Source organism: Eutrigla gurnardus (assembly GCF_963514095.1).
Source record: "Eutrigla gurnardus genome assembly, chromosome: 20".
Taxonomy (NCBI): domain Eukaryota; kingdom Metazoa; phylum Chordata; class Actinopteri; order Perciformes; family Triglidae; genus Eutrigla; species Eutrigla gurnardus.
The window spans coordinates 471,253-488,412 of NC_139931.1; the positions used below are offsets into that span (position 1 = coordinate 471,253).

General features: G+C 41.8%; 3 protein-coding genes across 4 annotated transcripts in view; 1 reads left to right on the forward strand and 2 right to left on the reverse strand.

Annotated features, from left to right (window-relative positions):
• Positions 1 to 3,850: 3,850 nt before the first annotated feature.
• ppp1caa (protein phosphatase 1, catalytic subunit, alpha isozyme a) lies at positions 3,851 to 12,344 on the reverse strand. The gene is made up of 8 exons (XM_084036955.1): positions 12,189 to 12,344; positions 11,904 to 12,011; positions 6,635 to 6,766; positions 6,193 to 6,423; positions 6,009 to 6,113; positions 5,705 to 5,928; positions 4,880 to 5,014; positions 3,851 to 4,732 (listed from the first exon to the last, which is right to left on the reverse strand). Exons 2-8 carry the CDS (start codon positions 11,956 to 11,958, stop codon positions 4,619 to 4,621), a joined length of 996 nt encoding a protein of 331 aa, XP_083893081.1. The 5' UTR covers positions 11,959 to 12,011; positions 12,189 to 12,344; the 3' UTR covers positions 3,851 to 4,618.
• Positions 12,345 to 13,791: 1,447 nt separating this feature from the next.
• Positions 13,792 to 16,554, forward strand: cldni (claudin i). The gene is made up of 3 exons (XM_084038077.1): positions 13,792 to 14,110; positions 15,206 to 15,338; positions 15,486 to 16,554. The coding sequence occupies exons 2-3, from the start codon at positions 15,207 to 15,209 to the stop codon at positions 15,990 to 15,992; spliced, it is 639 nt and encodes a 212-aa protein (XP_083894203.1). The 5' UTR covers positions 13,792 to 14,110; position 15,206; the 3' UTR covers positions 15,993 to 16,554.
• Positions 16,555 to 16,595: 41 nt separating this feature from the next.
• coro1a (coronin, actin binding protein, 1A) overlaps positions 16,596 to 17,160 on the reverse strand; it is a 6,256-nt gene continuing 5,691 nt past the window's right edge. For both annotated transcript variants that reach the window (XM_084038075.1, XM_084038076.1), the window contains exon 11: positions 16,596 to 16,901. In XM_084038075.1, coding sequence (XP_083894201.1) covers positions 16,809 to 16,901 — 93 coding nt within the window. In that variant the 3' untranslated portion in view covers positions 16,596 to 16,808. The remainder of the gene's footprint in view (positions 16,902 to 17,160) is intronic.

Here is a 17,160-nt window from a genome sequence, read left to right on the forward strand (position 1 = left end):
CCGAACTATCCCTGGCCACGCCCACACGCTGCGCTATTCGCTGGGGTCAAGGTCAATTTTACGAATCAAGCGTTTTAGGCTCTGTGATTGGTCAGTCTCTTTTCTGTGGGCGGGGCCAGTTCGGCTTACTGTGTTGATACAGAGCAGAGGTGAGTGTCTCCCCCCGGACCGAGCTGACAACACGGGAGGGAATTACAATATAATATATAATTATAGAGCCGCTGCCCTGTTTCATATATATATATATATATATATATATATATATATATATATATATATATATATATATATATAAATAAATAATATATACATTTAAAAAGACTCTTTCTCTGACAAATATTCATAAACCGTTTTTTTTTTCTTTTTTGCATTCTTTCACCAAGAATGTCTGACAACACGTTACAGATTTGTCATTGATCATTTATTTGAATACCTAACATTATTATGAGAAAAATGTGGCATTCGCTTTTTAAAGTAAAGAAGACAAATATTAATTTGCGATAATTTGTATAATAGTATTGGCATTTGTTTGTATTCATAAATTGACATTTAACAATTAAAAATAATACCTGACGGGTATTGAGTGATATTTTCTAATTCGAGTAACCAGGCTATCGAGACGCTTAGTATCTGCATGTTTTTTAATCTACTCTTTACTGTATAGCTCTTGTTATTGGTCTTTTTGTGCTATCCCTGTATACTGAATCTGTGTTTGATTTTCTTTAAAGGCAAAGCATCTAACCTAATCACACACATAAACAGATGTGATAGAAACATAAACCTGTGCTGTGAATTAGATGTCAAAGTATTATTTGCATAAATGTGATCTGCGTAACTGAATGATTGTTATATATTAATTCATCAGTAAATATCTGGGTTTAGTGTTTGTAAAGACCATGTTATCTTCCAGACTGTTTGAAATTTGCATATATTACATGCCTTCAAATGATTTGATCTTCAAGGGAAGGAGAAGAGTGTTTGAAGAATGTTTCTTTGGAACTCAAGAAGCCCAACCTGAAAACCATCCAGAGTAGTGCTACTGCATGTTTGAAAAGGTGTTCAAGCTCCCACGACGGGAACAGCAAACCTCAGTGTCATCATAAAGGCTCCGCAGGGTTCCATGTGGGACGCCTTCATTAATGCACCACAGGTTATTGGTCCTGTTTTAAACAGTCATCGATATCCTCCACCTCCGTGGTGAAGGATGTCCGTCAGTTCTCTTCACGTCAAAGGAATTCCTCTTTAAAGAAGCAGATTTGGAGTTTTGTATGTTTTGTTTTGACTCTGAAACTTCCTCACTGTACTCGCATGAAAAGTATGAGAAAATGGGAAAAGCATAAAGGCTGCAAAGATACGAAAGTGACCCCTGCTGCCAAACCCCAAACAGAAGAGGAAGGAAGCGGCCGGCAAACGTGGGCGGAGACATTCACCCTGAATATGGTCAACTGACTCTCACCGGCTCTTTCTGATTTGGTTAAGTCTCGGTGTGCTGCCTGAGCCAAGACATCTAATAAATAAATAATGAAAATCAGCTGCAGGGATAAAGCGGCCACCCGTCCTGCTGACTCATGCAGAAGTGTTTTAACAGACAGTAGAGGCCGCCTCCATGAAAATGAGAGGGAAAAGAGAAAATGCCTACACTGCCAGCGTATGAGTGTTTCCTAACAGTTCATGTGGAAGTGAAACGTTAAGATGTCTCACACTGCAGTCAGAACCATCTCAAAAGAAAACCAGACACAAATATACAAATTCTATATTTTATTTCTACCTTGTAACAGAGACAATTTGTGACTGATTTTGAAAACAGATGAAATACAAAGAAAAAAAAATCTGATCATTTTCTGCTGTTTCTTTTTTCCTTAATTGTAATAATCTAATCATTTCATATCTACCCAGCGACAGTGCGTGGTGCAAAACATCCCTGATTGATTAAAAAATCCTAATAAGCTTGCAGTATCTAGCATTGGATCCGTCAGTTGAAAACAATGAACAAAAAAGGTCATTAAAGATTCTTAGAGGAAATGACAGTAAATATAGTGACAGATGTCAGATAAGCAGGTTTGTACAGCGATAAATGAATGAAAGTGGGCTTTATCGGACATTTATTCAGAAGACAGATCTACAAGTCCCATAATGTTTCAGCACTTTGTGTTCTCTCTCATTGTTTTGCATTGTTGAAGAGCCCATCTCTCATTGGACATTGGTCTCCACGACATTATAGAAAGCACTCAAGCTTCTGCATGTCTCTCCTCTTTCAAAGCTCACATTTCTGTCCATCATATTAACTTCCCCTCTACAGGTGGGCCTGTATCATTTATAATCAAATTCAATTACCTCATTTCAATTCAGCCACCTCAGAACACGGAAGGAAACTGCAAGTAATCTGACTTGTGAATATCCTGTAGTAATGGTGTTTTATTGATGCATTTTACTCACTATATGAATATAAATATGTCCTCATAGCATTTATTTTAATTTAAATTTCACTTCCTGAGTTGATCTTACTGGATGTGAATTGAACATGAGCAGACAATGCTGTCGTTTCTTCTTCTACAGTACACAATATCTGATGCAGTTAGTTGCACTGTAAGCAGATTGTTAGAAAGCCACACAGGATTCTGAATAAAGCTTACTTACAGTGATTTAAGTTTTTAAAAAAACATTTATTTTCTGAGGTACCAGGTTGAAAACCTCTTGCTGGAGGAGGGGGGGGGGATGACAGCTTCTCCACCCTCTACTCAAGTATGCGCTGCACTCAACTTGACCAGTATTTACTGCATCTGCAATCTGGAGAGCTGCGGTGGACATACTTGGACAGAGGGCCGAAGAAGAGCACAAATAAAACTAGACACTGATTATGTAATGGGGGGGGGGTATTAGAAGTGAGATACCCTGAAACACTCCAGAGAGAAATCCTAATCACCAGCTGCAGCCTGACATTGGCCTGCTTTCACCGAGGACACCCTGTTTGCCAACGTAAAGCACAGAAGCCTGTTTTATTTGAAGCATTTCTAAACAAGCGGAATGTCTCCGTGTTGTTCAGTCGTACTCTCGGATCGGAACATTTTTACCCAGGATTTGATTCTCTCCATTTATGGCTCTTTACGTTGCTAAGAAATGCACCCCAGAATGCCGACCGCTGTCACAAGTATCCAAGCACTTCCATATTCTCAACAATGAACAGCACAATCTAAGAAGCGTACAAATCATTGGTGCCGTTCACCGGGGAATTAGCAGCCAAACCTTTCTGCTGGATTCTCTGGGACTGACACATCACTTCCATCCAAACAATGCTGTCTTTAGTGATGGTGTTCCTATTTGTGGCTCGCATGCTTCCCTCACACGGTGTGGGTTTACATTTAAATAAGCCCACTCTCTGTTTGCATGGTGGACTCAGCTGGTCTTGAACACTTTGAACTGGAAAGGGCAGAGCAATGACTCACCATCTCATCTCCCTTCACCACAAAAATATTGAAAACCTTCAAGCCTCTAGAAGGCGTCTAGTCTCGAGTATGCTCGTTAAAGTTCAGACTGAAAACGCCAGAGGAATAAAGGTCTACTTGTGAAACATATCAACAGCACACAGTGGTGTTACATGTGAGGATTATTGGAATTCACAGAGGCTTCATTTCCTGTTCCTTCAAGTCTTCCTGCCAACATTCAATATCTATTTTTTCTTCATAATCACAGAACTAGAAAAACTAGCCTGTTTTGCACCTTTAGGGATTCCTCATTAAATATCTATTTAGCTGTGATAAAAGCATCTGGCTATCCCATAGTCACCACTACGCATGGCTGACAAACGTGACAAAGCGATGGCAAACACAAAGTGATCAGCATGATGGCAGAATTCAAATAAATGGTTATTTTTATTCATCTTCAACTTTCAAAGATATCAAACCATGTCGGTTTCATGTATCTACAAAAAAAAAGAAAAGAGAAAGAAAAAAAAAAGAAGCAAAAACAATTTCACATCAATGACTGCGTTGTCATTGTTTTTTTTTGAAAGGGAAGAAAGAAAATCATCTGATTGTGAATTCATTTTAGTTCAGTTGCACATTTTATCAGCCTGTGTGCCCAGTGTGTGTGTGTGTGTGTGTGTGTGTGTGTGTGTGTGTGTGTGCCGTTACTGTTTGACCGTGCAACTTGATTCCAAGCCCCGCCCCCTTCCCACCCATCACACAGACATACACAGACCTCTGAAACAGGATGTACAAAAGCTTGTGTTTAGCATTAAACAGTGCAGAGTCTTAACAAACAGCTAAGGCTCCCCCCCCCCTTCCCCTCCACCCCCTGCACCAACATTTGAAATTACATCACAGATGGGTAAGAACCCATCTCTACAAAAAAATGGAAAGGGAAACGGAACAGCGCGTACAGGAGGAAAATAAAACTGTATATAGAATACAGAATGCCCCTCCATATCATTCTCACTTTATACACACACCCACGCAAACAGAAAGAAGAAAGTTGGTTTTAGAGAAAGAACATGATTGAACCCTGGACACGTGTCTGCTTTGTTGCCGGTGACGAGGGAGAAACACGTTGGGGAGTTTGAGGAAAAGAAAAGTGGGCAGACGGAGGGCTGGCAGGTTGTGGGAGGGGCATCCAGCGACTGTTATTTCTTGGCCTTGGCGGCCTTGGCTGAATTTCGTGGGGGGGTAACCGGTCTCCCGGATCCCATTCCTCCCCCTCCATAAGGATACAATTTCTTATCTGCTGGCTTCAGAATCTGTGAGAGAGGAATGAAGTTAGATGGATACACATGTACCTCAGTAATGATGAATGAAGTATATATATATATATATATATATATATACACACACACACGCAGCAGATGTCAAGACAACATGACAAGTACAGGCCCTGTTTTACACACCTGGAAGGAGCACATGAGTGTCTCATCCACACTCATCATGGCACCGGCGTTGTCGAACTCTCCACAGTAGTTGGGAGCAGAGAATAAGGTGACGAGTTGCCTCTTTGCAAAGAACTCATAACCGTCTTCTACCACCTTAGAACAGAAATCAGACAATCAGCCCCACAGGCAATATTAATGTTCATATCGGTTAAACAAACCTTTAAACAACAACAGTTCACTTAGAGGAGAAAACAAATCTAAATGTCTACTCGATATTCCCAGGTCTGCCACGATAACTACTTTAGTTGGAGGATAAATTGCACATGAAATCATTTCAATAATCATTGTAAGACCGTTTTGTGCCACTGATATAAGAAAATATAACAGCAAAATAATGCAAGGACACTCTTTCAAAAGAGTAAGGAACTTCTTATCAATATTCAATATTGAACTGTGAAAATTAAAATAAAATAAAACCACACAACCAAATAAATACATAAGATGTATTTACTCTTTGCTCAGTTGAGAAAAAAGTGCAAAGGCTTATGTTAGGGAAAACCATTCTTATGTAAGTAAACATGCATGTAAACGGGAGATATCGAGGTTGGCATATGTCCATATATCGTACATTAAGTCAATAACATTAAAATAGTAGCTACTGATAGAACTTCCCTAGGCTATGGAAATGACATTGTAATTCATAATTTGAGTGTTGTTCCCTTATGAATATCTGTTGTTGGAATGAATCAGAATCACAAAGGGAACGCCACTCTTCCTCCCGGGAGAAAAACAAACAGAGGACAAACATCCCACAGCTTCAGTCGCCTCCTGGCTACACGTTACCTGATGTGCCCTGCATATTAGGTCCATGTCGTGTTTGTGTAAAAACTTGGCCACCACATCTGCCCCGAACGTGAAGGAGACCCCGCGGTCGTTTTCCCCCCAGCCCAGCACATCTTTGTCTGGATCGGCCCACAGCAGGTCACACAGCAGCCCCTGGTCAGGCACGTCTGTGGGTCGCATTACTCTACGGATCTGCTCCATGGACTGGAGATCAGGAGACAGGCCTGGAGTGAGAGAGATGGTGATCTTAGCCTGGTTCATAACATGGTTATGGTTCATAACATCTGGTAATAACAACACCTACCTCCATGACAGCAGAAGATTTTCTCATCTACGATGGCAGCTACAGGTAAACAGTTGAAGCAGTCTGTGAAGGTCTTCCACAGCTTAATGTTATACCGTCGCTTACCTACCAACCAAACAGCAGACATGACAACTTAGTGCACTGGTTACATTTATTCCTGTTAATAAAAGAACTCGGCACTTACACTCGTCATAAAAGCCGTAGATTCGATTAATAGAGGCGCATTCGTGGTTTCCACGCAGCAGGAAAAAGTTCTCTGGATATTTGATCTTGTAGGCTAGAAGCAGGCAGATGGTCTCCAGTGACTGCTTCCCTCGGTCTACATAGTCGCCCAGGAATAGGTAGTTGCTTTCTGGGGGGAAGCCTCCATATTCAAACAGCCGAAGCAGATCATAGTACTGACCATGGACATCACCTGCAGGGGGCAGCAGAGGAGTAGAATAGCTGCTTATCAAGGGTTGGAGCTGGCCGTCATAGAAGGCTCGTAAACCATGAAGAAAACATCAGGTGGTCATCTCCTCTTGCAACCAGAGTCAGTCTGCAGCTTTAAGACTTCATGGTGTTTCACACTTCTTCATGCATTATTAAAAAATATGAAACTAATAAGCCACTATGTTAAAACTCACCACAGATTTTGAGGGGAGCCTCGAGCTCGAGCAGGATTGGCTGGCTCAGGAAGATTTCACGGGACTTTAGGCAAAGGCCACGGATCTCACTCTCCGTCAGCTGGACATTCTTCCCTGGTCGAGAGCCCTTGACTGAAAAACGGGAGACAACCACTGATACAGTGAGACCACAAAGACACAATATACTCAAAGCTACAAGAAAGTGTGAATGAAGAAGAGCAGGCAGAGCAATGAAACGTGATCCTCAGACCTTCAGCCAGACCAGCAGACTGGGAGAGGTAAACGCCGCACTGCTTAATTCTGCTTTTTAGGAGTCTGCCGGCCTTTTCAGCAGGTAACCACATCATTATTTAGAGGTTATATTATATGATGTACTCTAAAGTTACTAAAACAGAGCACACTTATCAAACCACAACAAGATGAGTGTGTGCAGTTTGCAGAGAGAAAATGTGCTCAGCGGAAACTAGCCTGACAGACATCCTCAAAGGCACGTCTTTCTGCTTATCTGGCAGTTCAAGCCTCTAGAAAGACGTGAAACACACTTCACCCTTCTAGCCGATGTAACTGCTGCAAAGGCATTGCAAACACTCTTAATATGCAGATAAACAAAGCTTAACACTTTAACAAATTAAGGCCAAGAAACTAGTCATAAAATTAAATGAAATATCAACTGTATTTATTGCGTTATAAGTCGGTATCTTCTCTTCCTGTCATCCAGCTACTTATTCTGATGTTATCAGAAGAATTCAGCAGGTTTGTCAAGTCTCTCATTGTCATGCTTTTTCACACTTACCACACAGTCTGAACGGAGCCAAACTCAGATCATGATAAAGACTTTAACAAGGAACCCAGTTTGTCAAAATCACATGAGTTTTCAGGGCTCAAGTGCTCGACAAAGAGAGCGTGATGCTAATGAGAGCAACAGAGGAAAAAACCCTGAAAGAAAAGTATGTCGTCTCAAATATACATTACAATATTTCTACAGCTCATAATACAGATGAAAATACTTGCACCGAGGCCTTATGCAAGAATGGCCTGGTGGAGTTTGGAATCTGGTTGTTTGTATCAGCGACAGAATCAATCATATCCCCATTCCTACGTGTGCGACTCCATGGCAAAGCACATCCCAAAACAAACGGTACAATCTCACTAATAACAGGTCTGATCCCACCAACACAACTACCACAGCCTACAGAGCAGACGGTGGACGTACCGTGGAGACAGACTCACATCCAACAGTCTCAGTTATTATTCTTAGTGTCTCTGATATCTTTATGGGGATTAGTTAAACAGTTAACAGACCGACAAACAGAAGAATACGTTCACCTTTAAATGCCAAACAGACAAAGTGACACAAGTAAAGGCAGAACTAGCTCTATTCAGACTTCCTGCTGCTGTCAAAGTTCCACACTGCTGTCTAAAACAATGGCTGCTTGGTCAATATGGAGATTATAATTATTTATGGTAGTTTTTCGACCATAATCAAGATTCCACTTGACAAATACCAAATGTCCACCACTTTCACATTGGAACTACTAAGCACTTAGAAACCAGTTCAACATCATAAAGGTATGAAATCATTACTGAAATATGTTGATTAGCATATCGTGTGTCTAAAGAATGGCTGCACCCAGTCCAAGCATGCAGAAATAGCCGCCGCTAAAGTGTGGTAGTATTTTAGACAAAAGAGCCAACAATATGGTGCTCTGCAAACTCTGCACATTACAAATGGCTTATTACAGTAGCATTACTGCTATGCATGAACGCCTCTGAAAGCACCCCGGGGTGCTTTGTCAAGACGGAAGTGGCAGCAAGACAGCACTCCAGTTGACTTATTGTTCCCACCAAAGCATCATGTATTTAAACTAGACGGGCGTGTTTCTGTTAGTAGTAATCACTTACATGTGACTTAATGTTTCTTCACCGCCTGTTGTTCAATGTCATACACCACTGCTGTACACCATGCATCATATGTCATTATTTGAACATTTCATAGACATTTACATGTATTTGTACCTGCTGGTATGAGTGGGAAAATGGCTTTAACTAACATTACAGAGCATTGTTACAATCAGAGCCTGTAAATCGTTTCAGTTGTTCCCACGCTGATAAAAACAAACATTTGCCAGTGATTATCTTAACTGCACATTACTCTAGAGATTACATCAATCCATGTCATACCCATCTTAAAAGACACCGATTGTCCAGTTCAGGGTAAGGGTTGCTATGACATACAGTGATTAAATTAATCTATGTGTCACAGCAATCCTTTTGAATTTGGGGTCCAGTCATTTCCTCATCAGACTAAGTCCATTATGTTTTACTTTTTATTTTTTAAGATAAATAAAATATTGAAATAACAAGACATGGTTTTATATTTATTGGGGGGAAATGAATTGTTACATTATTCTGCCATTTCAAAAAATGATCTTCAGAATAATAATTATAAAAAAAATATAGCCCAAAACCTATGGCACCACAGTGGCAAACAACAAGGCTTAAATCAGTTTCCTTACACCTGCAGGCTTGCTGTGTGCTATAATGCATGTGGATGACTGCTGTGCAGCACCGGGCCAACGAACACAGCGTGCTCACAAGAAACATCTGTGACAGGTTTCCAGTGACTAATCATCGAGTAGTTTTGATATGAATAATACGCTCATCGTTGACAACAACTTGCTGCACGCTCAATTAACTTTGATAAACCGTGTCACAGATTGGATCACGGGAAAATAACTGGCGTGGACTGTGAACAAAATATGGAAACAGAGGTACAGATCCAATTTTTTTCCATGATGAACTATAACCATAATCACAAATGTCCACTTCTTGTAAATTGTTGTCACAAGCAGAGAGACAAACACTTAATTACAAACCAGCCCTCAGTAAACAGATTCCAGTTTAGTGCTTGCAAAGCACTTGGAGAGGGAGAGTAGAAATCAACATATGGTTGCCAAATGGCGGCACTATCCTGAAGCAGAAACTAAAAGCAAGGCCCAGCAGTGAAAGTAGGTATAAATACTGCAGTGCTGCTTGTCACTTTAAACCTGGATTACAGAAGGCTAAGCCCTGACAGAGCTTACTCCAAAGTTAGCCACATAGCCAGTGGGCAACAGTGAGCTTATGGTGAGGGGTACAGACAAAAGGCTTTCCACTGTGTTGATCATGGGGCAGGAAACAAAGAGCTGGACCAGCACAACAGAAAAGCCACCGGGGCGACGGGAGCGCTGGAATCAACAGTTGGTTCGGTCCGGCACTCCTGACTCAGTGCTGCCGGCTGTTCTGGCTGAGCTTCTGTGATGTCACGCTCCCCAGACATGCCGTTAGCGGCACACTCCCAGAGTTCGCTTAGCTCTAGATCTACGCAAGTAATCCAATTCAAACTGCTCATTATCCAAACACATTTAATAGGTTTGGTCTGGAAACACAGTGGAGACAACAAGGTAACCCTTGTTGTCTCCATAGGAGACTGAGCTGGAGTGGGATGTAATTTATCAATCTTTTGATGCAGCACCTGCAGCGAGGCAAGTGTTCTTCACTCGTCCTGAAGAGAGCACACCAACACAATAGTAATATTAACTGGCGGGTGTTTATTCTCAGCAATAAAACCACAAATGTTGACAATAAGGTCAAGTGAGTTATATAAGAGGATATAAATACAGCCACTATCTGGCTTGTTTGTCTTCCCCTGCGTTTGGCGGACAACCTTATCACGGCCCAAGTATAACAATCCATGTATGAAACACAGCAGGCAGGCTCCACGGGCAAAGTCAACTCCCCGACGGCTGCACATGCACATTGTGAATAATCCCAATCACCTCCATCAGCTCAATCAGAGCTGATCATTTAAGAAGGTAAATAAACAGAGGGCTATGGTCAAATTCCCAACAGCCACACTCAAAATAACTTCTCATACTGTGACTAATGCTGCATTATTTATGAATCACATTTTCTCATGTGTGACCCCTATCCGACATACGTGATGTTGCTCCTGTGAAACAGCCACACAAAGAAGCCTGTATATCAACATCTCCATAGGGCCACATAGGAGCGTACGTGTGAAGCAGACAAATTTCCAGGCCTAGTGCATAACTTGCCGCGCAAGGACACCTGCAGAGGTCACGACCCTATTTCTCGTGCTCTTTAAATGAACTGTACAGTCGGGTCTGAGGAGATTTATGCTTCCGTTGGATGTTCTCAGGGCTGCTATTACACAATCATCATGTGACTATGAAGATAAAACAAGCCTGTTTCCCCTCACACACACAAGCAACGCCAGCCATAACAAAGCTGTCTCCACACAGTGTGTACAGTGGGCATTGGTGCAATGGTTCGTGTCAGATTTGTATAGGAAATACATTTCTGCCTGAAGAGCATCTCGTGTCTCAAGCTTCTTGCTTGCCAAACCGTTTGAGGACTTTTCACATTTTTAACCCTTCATACACACAAAATGCTTTACAAACCTTTAGAACTATCCACTCACTGGAATTATATTTTTTAAACACACAAATGATATTAGCAGTGTATATTTTGTGTTGAGAACATCGGTGGAGTCTCCGAGAAGGGCGGACAGCAGTCTGAACCGGTATTACAGTGAGCATGTACCAATCAAAGCATCTTTTGTTCGTACACCTCGTTGACAAATCAATCCTGGAAGGTTGTGGCTGCAAAGTGTAATCAGATACTTCACTGCAAATTAGAAAGCACAACAACAGAGTACACCCATGTAACTATTCTAAGCCAGTGTAAAGGAATGTAAACATCTACAATACCAGCCAGTCTCAATACCTTCCAACTAATAACAGGAATTATTCACAGACAAGTTTATTCTATTAGAAAGCAATCATCATTTTCTCAAGTGGAAAATGATGACCTATTTCCCCAAAACAATAAACCCTGAGCCGGTAATTAATGAGTGTAATTTTGAGTAAAGTGTGTGATGTCCCTCCTTTTTCACCCAACAACGCCACCTATTCCCCTTTGGTTAGCAGCCAACACGCTAACATGCATCTCAAATGAAAACAGGAATGGATGTGATTAAGAAATACATTCATCTCCAATCAAATAACGTGAGCTAATCGATCTGTAAAGAGCAGGGATTGATCCGGCATCAACCTTCCGTCCGATCCCATCGATCCCGAGCACAGCGATCTTAAGTAGGCTAACAACATCCCGCGTATTCCTCTAACTTCCGCCGACTTACCTGGAATAAAAAAATCTAAATCATCTAAACTAAGCGACTCGGCTCACGCTAGGTTTGTTCGCTTACCTTCCAAGAGACGTTGAATTATAGAGTCGATGTTTAATTTGTCTGGCTCCGCCATTTTCTTTATTTTCTGACGTTCTCGGGCAGAGACCTTGGTTTTCCGTGTTGCACCTTTGGATTTTCGTGATCACAAGAAACAGAGATACGGGCAGTTAGTCGCGCTGTACGGTTTAATTTACACCGGTTAGCCAAATGTTAGCAGACTAAAACAATGAATGAGTTTACGCGAGCTTGAGCTAACCGAGCTAGCTAGGTAACGTAAGCTAACGTTAGCGATGCGAAACTTACCCGATGTCCCCCGCTCCTTGTCTTCGGTGTGACGATAATCTCCCCGGGGGTTGAATAATGTGTAAATATGGATCCTCCGAGCTCGATATTGGTCCCTTCCTCGGTCTGACCGGGTCCCTTTCACTCTTCCCCCAGGAACTTTAAAACAGGGCCGATATCCACCGAAGTGTCTCCGGTAACGTAGGAGGCCGAATCAAAACGAGCTCTTCATACGTTTCTCGGAAGCTGATTGGTCCACCCTGCTGTTTAGCACTCGAATTCTCGCGTTTGATTGGACGGCCGGGCCCGTCACTTAAAACACCGCCCCCTGACGTTTACAACAGCATCAATGGGAGTTAAGTGCGAGCTCGAAGTGCGCCACCGAGTGTTTACAAATGGAACTGCAGTGTTAAACCTAAAAATACACTTGACCTGCCCACAGGAGCCTTTGGGAGGCTTTTCAACTTTGAGACACAAAATGGGCATTCACTCATCATTTTTTAGGTCATTGTACCAGATGGAACAAATAGGAATACACTTTAAATACTTTTAAACACATTTCCTCTCTAATCAGCTGGCATCACTGGACATTTTAGGATTTTGAATAAAATAAAGTTCTTTATAGTGGACCACAGCAAAGCATCTGTGGGATTGATAGCTCCTCACTTTTAGTATTTACATGTCATGCTATAGGGGATATCAATCTTTCCACTCCACTAGATTTATCTGACAAGGCTTAGATACTTTGATCGATTGAGATTTTACACACACCTATGCCAACGATAGTAAAGTAAAACATGAGGAACAACATCAATAATAATTATTATCATTAAAAAAGAATAATCATTTAATATTTGATTGTACATAGTATAGACAGTGTAGTACCTTTACTTTTAATCCTTTCTTTTCACCTTGCTACTAATACTTCTGTGCTATTACTTAAGTAATACCCTCAACTTGTAATGAGGCTTATTGAGTAGACTATGTGACAATATTACTTTTATTTAAGTTAAAAAAAAAAAAGTGGTAGAAAAGTACACTGAACAAATTCAAAATACTTGATGGAGGCTACTACAAAAGTGTAGTAAAACTACAAAATAGCAGCAGAAGTAGCTTCTCAATGCTGCTGAGAATATGGGATTATTATTATGAAATTACAATAAAGTGGTTGAACATATTACAGTTGAGACAGCATCTGTTAAGATGCCGTTATTGTAATTGTAAAATGTCATCTGTGTGAGTTTGCCCTGAACATGTTGTCTTCCAACCTAAAATCTCAATTGGTTTGTATATTATGCAAACCAAAACAATGTGTTACACAACATTCCTTTTTTATTTCCTAATTTTCTTTCTTTCCCATGACCCATGCAATCTTACAATCTTGCGCAAAACTCTTAAACCCACTGTCTCGGTTTCCTAAATTAGTCTCTGCACATGCGTCATCACAGTTTCGACAGAGGGTTGGAGTCATGGGGGGGTGATCTATGTGCAGGTATACGGTAGCCTGGGGTGGTATCTGTGTATATATAAAATCTGAATGATTTCAGAGTAACTACAACAACCTCTGGATGGTTTTAGATACATTTTTAATAAAAATACAGATTTTTAGACATTAAAACTTCTAGTCTGAGGTGCGTTCACAGCGGTGAGCTGAGCTCCACAGTAGGTCTACGATGGAAAAAGAGAGGGAAACATACGTATGGGACAAGTCCAGTCTGGTCTGGATGTCCTCCCCTCCTGTGTGTACTCCCCCGCTGGAGCACAACCCCACCCCACACCTCACATTCCTCTACAAATACCCCCATCTTATCTCACAACATCAGTCCATCATAAAACAACATCTTCAAAACACCACACGGGCAGGAAGAAAAGGAAGGAGCTCCACGAAGCACGCCACCTAATCTTTCAATTTTCCATCAGGTTCAGAGGACACAGAATAAAAGGTAGGCATAATTTGTACTTTCTGAGCTCTGAAAAGAGATATGCTTCTGCAAAAGGTAGACATGATAGAGGATGAAAGGATTAGTTTTATAAGCACCAGCAAAAATCATAGAAAACTAACATAAAAGGGTATGAAAGGCTCTGCAGCATGTTTGTTTATGTCTTTGATTTGATTGATGTGTCACTTAATAAAAAAAAGTATATGTAAGAAAACTATCTGTAATTTTGAGTGTGGGGGGGGTTCAGAAATATGAACAAAAACATCCAATTTTAAGCCAGCGACCCACATTAGATGAGTTTCAGTGTTCAATCTGCTCTGAAAGTTTGTGATCTGGGTCGGGTCACATACGCTTAAACGTAAGATATTCTGGTCCTCGTCTAAATCCAGCCGGTCCCTGACTGGTTCTTAGCTCTCCTTGATTATTTACGGGAGAAGGACGGTTTAATGGTCATTTGTGGGTTACGACCTTTAGATGGTAAAGGATGTAGTTGTGTATGAATGGAGAAATAAAAAGGGAAGGCTTTGCTGCATGAATAAAGTGTTATAGTGTCTGCATGCGTTAACCTTTCAGGGATGAGTCCAGTGTTTTCTTTTTCTCCTTTCTTACTCAAACGTGACTTTTGTCCGTATGACGATGAATCACACAGGGTCCCCGACCGTAAATAAATGAGGCAGATTTTCCGAGTGAGCGGATTGGAGGGAGTGGCTCAGCGAGTCGGGGTGGAGATCCAGGGGCCCGGGCCTGTCGGGACATGAAGCTGTTTAAAAATGTGGCCCCAAGCACCATAATCCTGTGAAGGCATGTCACAATGTGTGTCCAACTATGTGATCACAGGGAAAAACAAAGAGAGCACATCAACAGAGAGAAGGGATGAAGGAGATTCTCCTCTCTGACAAAAGGAGGGAAACGTTTCCCTCGGAGTTACTCACACATGAGAAATGAAACACACCAAAAACAAGGGAGATCTTAGATTGTGGGCGAGCCAATTAAAAAAGGAGCCGTGCCTCTTCAAGTGTAGGATTAAAGGTGATTAAAATAAGAGATTTCACAGAGTCATGGCGGTAACTCTCAGTGCTGCTGCTTGTCCTTCTGCAGAATGGGATCTGTGGGAGTTCAGATTGTGTGTGTGACCCTCGGGGTCCTCGGCCTGATCGGGGTCATCGTCTGCTGCGCCGTGCCACGCTGGAAAGTGTCCTCGTTCACGGGAGCCAACATCGTGACAGCACAGGTAATCAAACCGCTTCAGCCTCGTTATTAAACATAAAGCAGCAGGATGAGGATTATATTTGAAAATGTGATGTGTGTGTGTGTGTGTGTGTGTGTGTGTGTGTGTGTGTGTGTGTGTGTGTGTGTGTGTGTGTGTGTGTGTGAGCAGAGCACTCAGGAGGGCCTGTGGACCAGCTGTGTGTTGCAGAGTACCGGCCAGCAGCAGTGTAAGAACTACGACTCCCTGCTGGTGCTGCCCTCGGAGCTGCAGGCCTCCCGGGCCATGACCATCATCAGCTGCATGCTGTGCTGCATCAGCCTGCTCATCCTGTTCTGCAGCGCCGACTTCACCACCTGCATACAGAACGAAGACGTCAAGCCCAAGATCAGCCTGGTGTCGGGCGTGGGCATGCTGCTGGCCGGCCTGCTGGTGCTCATCGCCGTCAGCTGGACCGCCCACACGGTGGTGCGGGACTTCAACAACCCGCTGGTGGTGTCGAGCATGAAGAAGGAGCTGGGAGCGTGCATCTTCGTGGGCTGGGGGGCCGGCGTGCTGCTGCTCCTGGCTGGAGGTCTGCTCTGCTGCTTCAGCAGGCCCAAGTCCGGCACCTCCGGTGGAACAGCCAAGTACTACAGCAACGGCGGCGCCTCCGCCCCCAATAAAAACTACGTGTAGTGGCTTTATGAAGGGGACTGGTGTTTGACAGAAAGGAGGGTAGATGAAACTGAAAAAGTCTCTGTAAATACGGAATTCTCCAGTTTTTTTGTCATATTCATAGTAATGTTGGTGGTGTTTTACATCTTAAAGCTATTTTATACTCTGGGTCTGGGTTATACACATTTACACATTTCAAAGAACAGAAGCTGTAAATGACAGCTTCATAGAAGTGACATAAAGTGTCTTTAATGGAAGTAAAGTTCACAATGATGATATAAGAGGAGGACCATTATAATCAAGGCTTTACAGTCGGATTTACATTTAAGTATAAGGTACTTTTTTAGATCATATTTTACACATAGTTTGGATCAGGCATTCTGTCCATATTGCATGTCTATTAAACATCTGTTTCTATTATTCACAGTCATAAAAAGCTGCACAAAGTCATCAATAAGGCATCTCGTTAGCCTCAGGGAGCATCTGTGTGCGTTTCTAGTTCTCATTTCATCATTTTAGAACACATTCTGTCTCATTTTGTACGACGACGACTACAAATGATTAAAAGTTGGTGTAATTCAAACATTTGTTTCACGTGTTTCATTTCACAAAAAACTCCAAATATTACTTTGAAAATACAGAGTATTTTTATTTCAAACTAAAAGCATACATTAAATAAATGTTTTAAACTTGATCAGACAAACCCAATAAACAAATCCAAGCTGAGAACAATGAAGTTTGATTTTGTTTCCTGCTCCAATCAGATCCACAGCTCCTCCTCTCCCCTCGCTCCACTGATTCTCTCCTTTGCTTCTGTGTAAATGTATGTTTCTGAGTCTAATGCTTGCTCTCCAGCTCCGTCACACGCTTGGTCAGCTCCTCCACCGCTGCGTTGAGCTCCTTCACCTCCTTCCTCAGGGAATGGAGCTCCTGAGACAGACAGACAGGTTTCTATGACTAGAGCTATCGCTTCAACACAGTGACTCTTATTTACTATAACATTGTTCATCATTATTACTGTATATTAATCTTGCATGTTTGAAAGATGCTGCATAAATAAAGTTGTTTAATACTCAATAATAGAAGTAGGAGTATGTAGGAGGATTTTCCAGAGCAATACAAATGATTTCATGTAGAATTCAATCTTCACATCCTTTACTTTTATATAAAGTAAAACATCCTTGGATTC

Coding starts and splice junctions, on each gene's coding strand:
- ppp1caa (XM_084036955.1), bottom strand. CDS start 11,958: ATGGCGGAGCCAGACAAATTAAACATCGACTCTATAATTCAACGTCTC. Junction 6,767..11,903: donor AATTCAACGTCTCTTGGAAG/GTAAGCGAACAA, acceptor CCCGTTTTTCAG/TCAAGGGCTCTCGACCAGGG. Junction 6,114..6,192: donor CTACGGCTTTTATGACGAGT/GTAAGTGCCGAG, acceptor TTTGGTTGGTAG/GTAAGCGACGGTATAACATT.
- cldni (XM_084038077.1), top strand. CDS start 15,207: ATGGGATCTGTGGGAGTTCAGATTGTGTGTGTGACCCTCGGGGTCCTC. Junction 15,339..15,485: donor CCAACATCGTGACAGCACAG/GTAATCAAACCG, acceptor GTGTGTGAGCAG/AGCACTCAGGAGGGCCTGTG.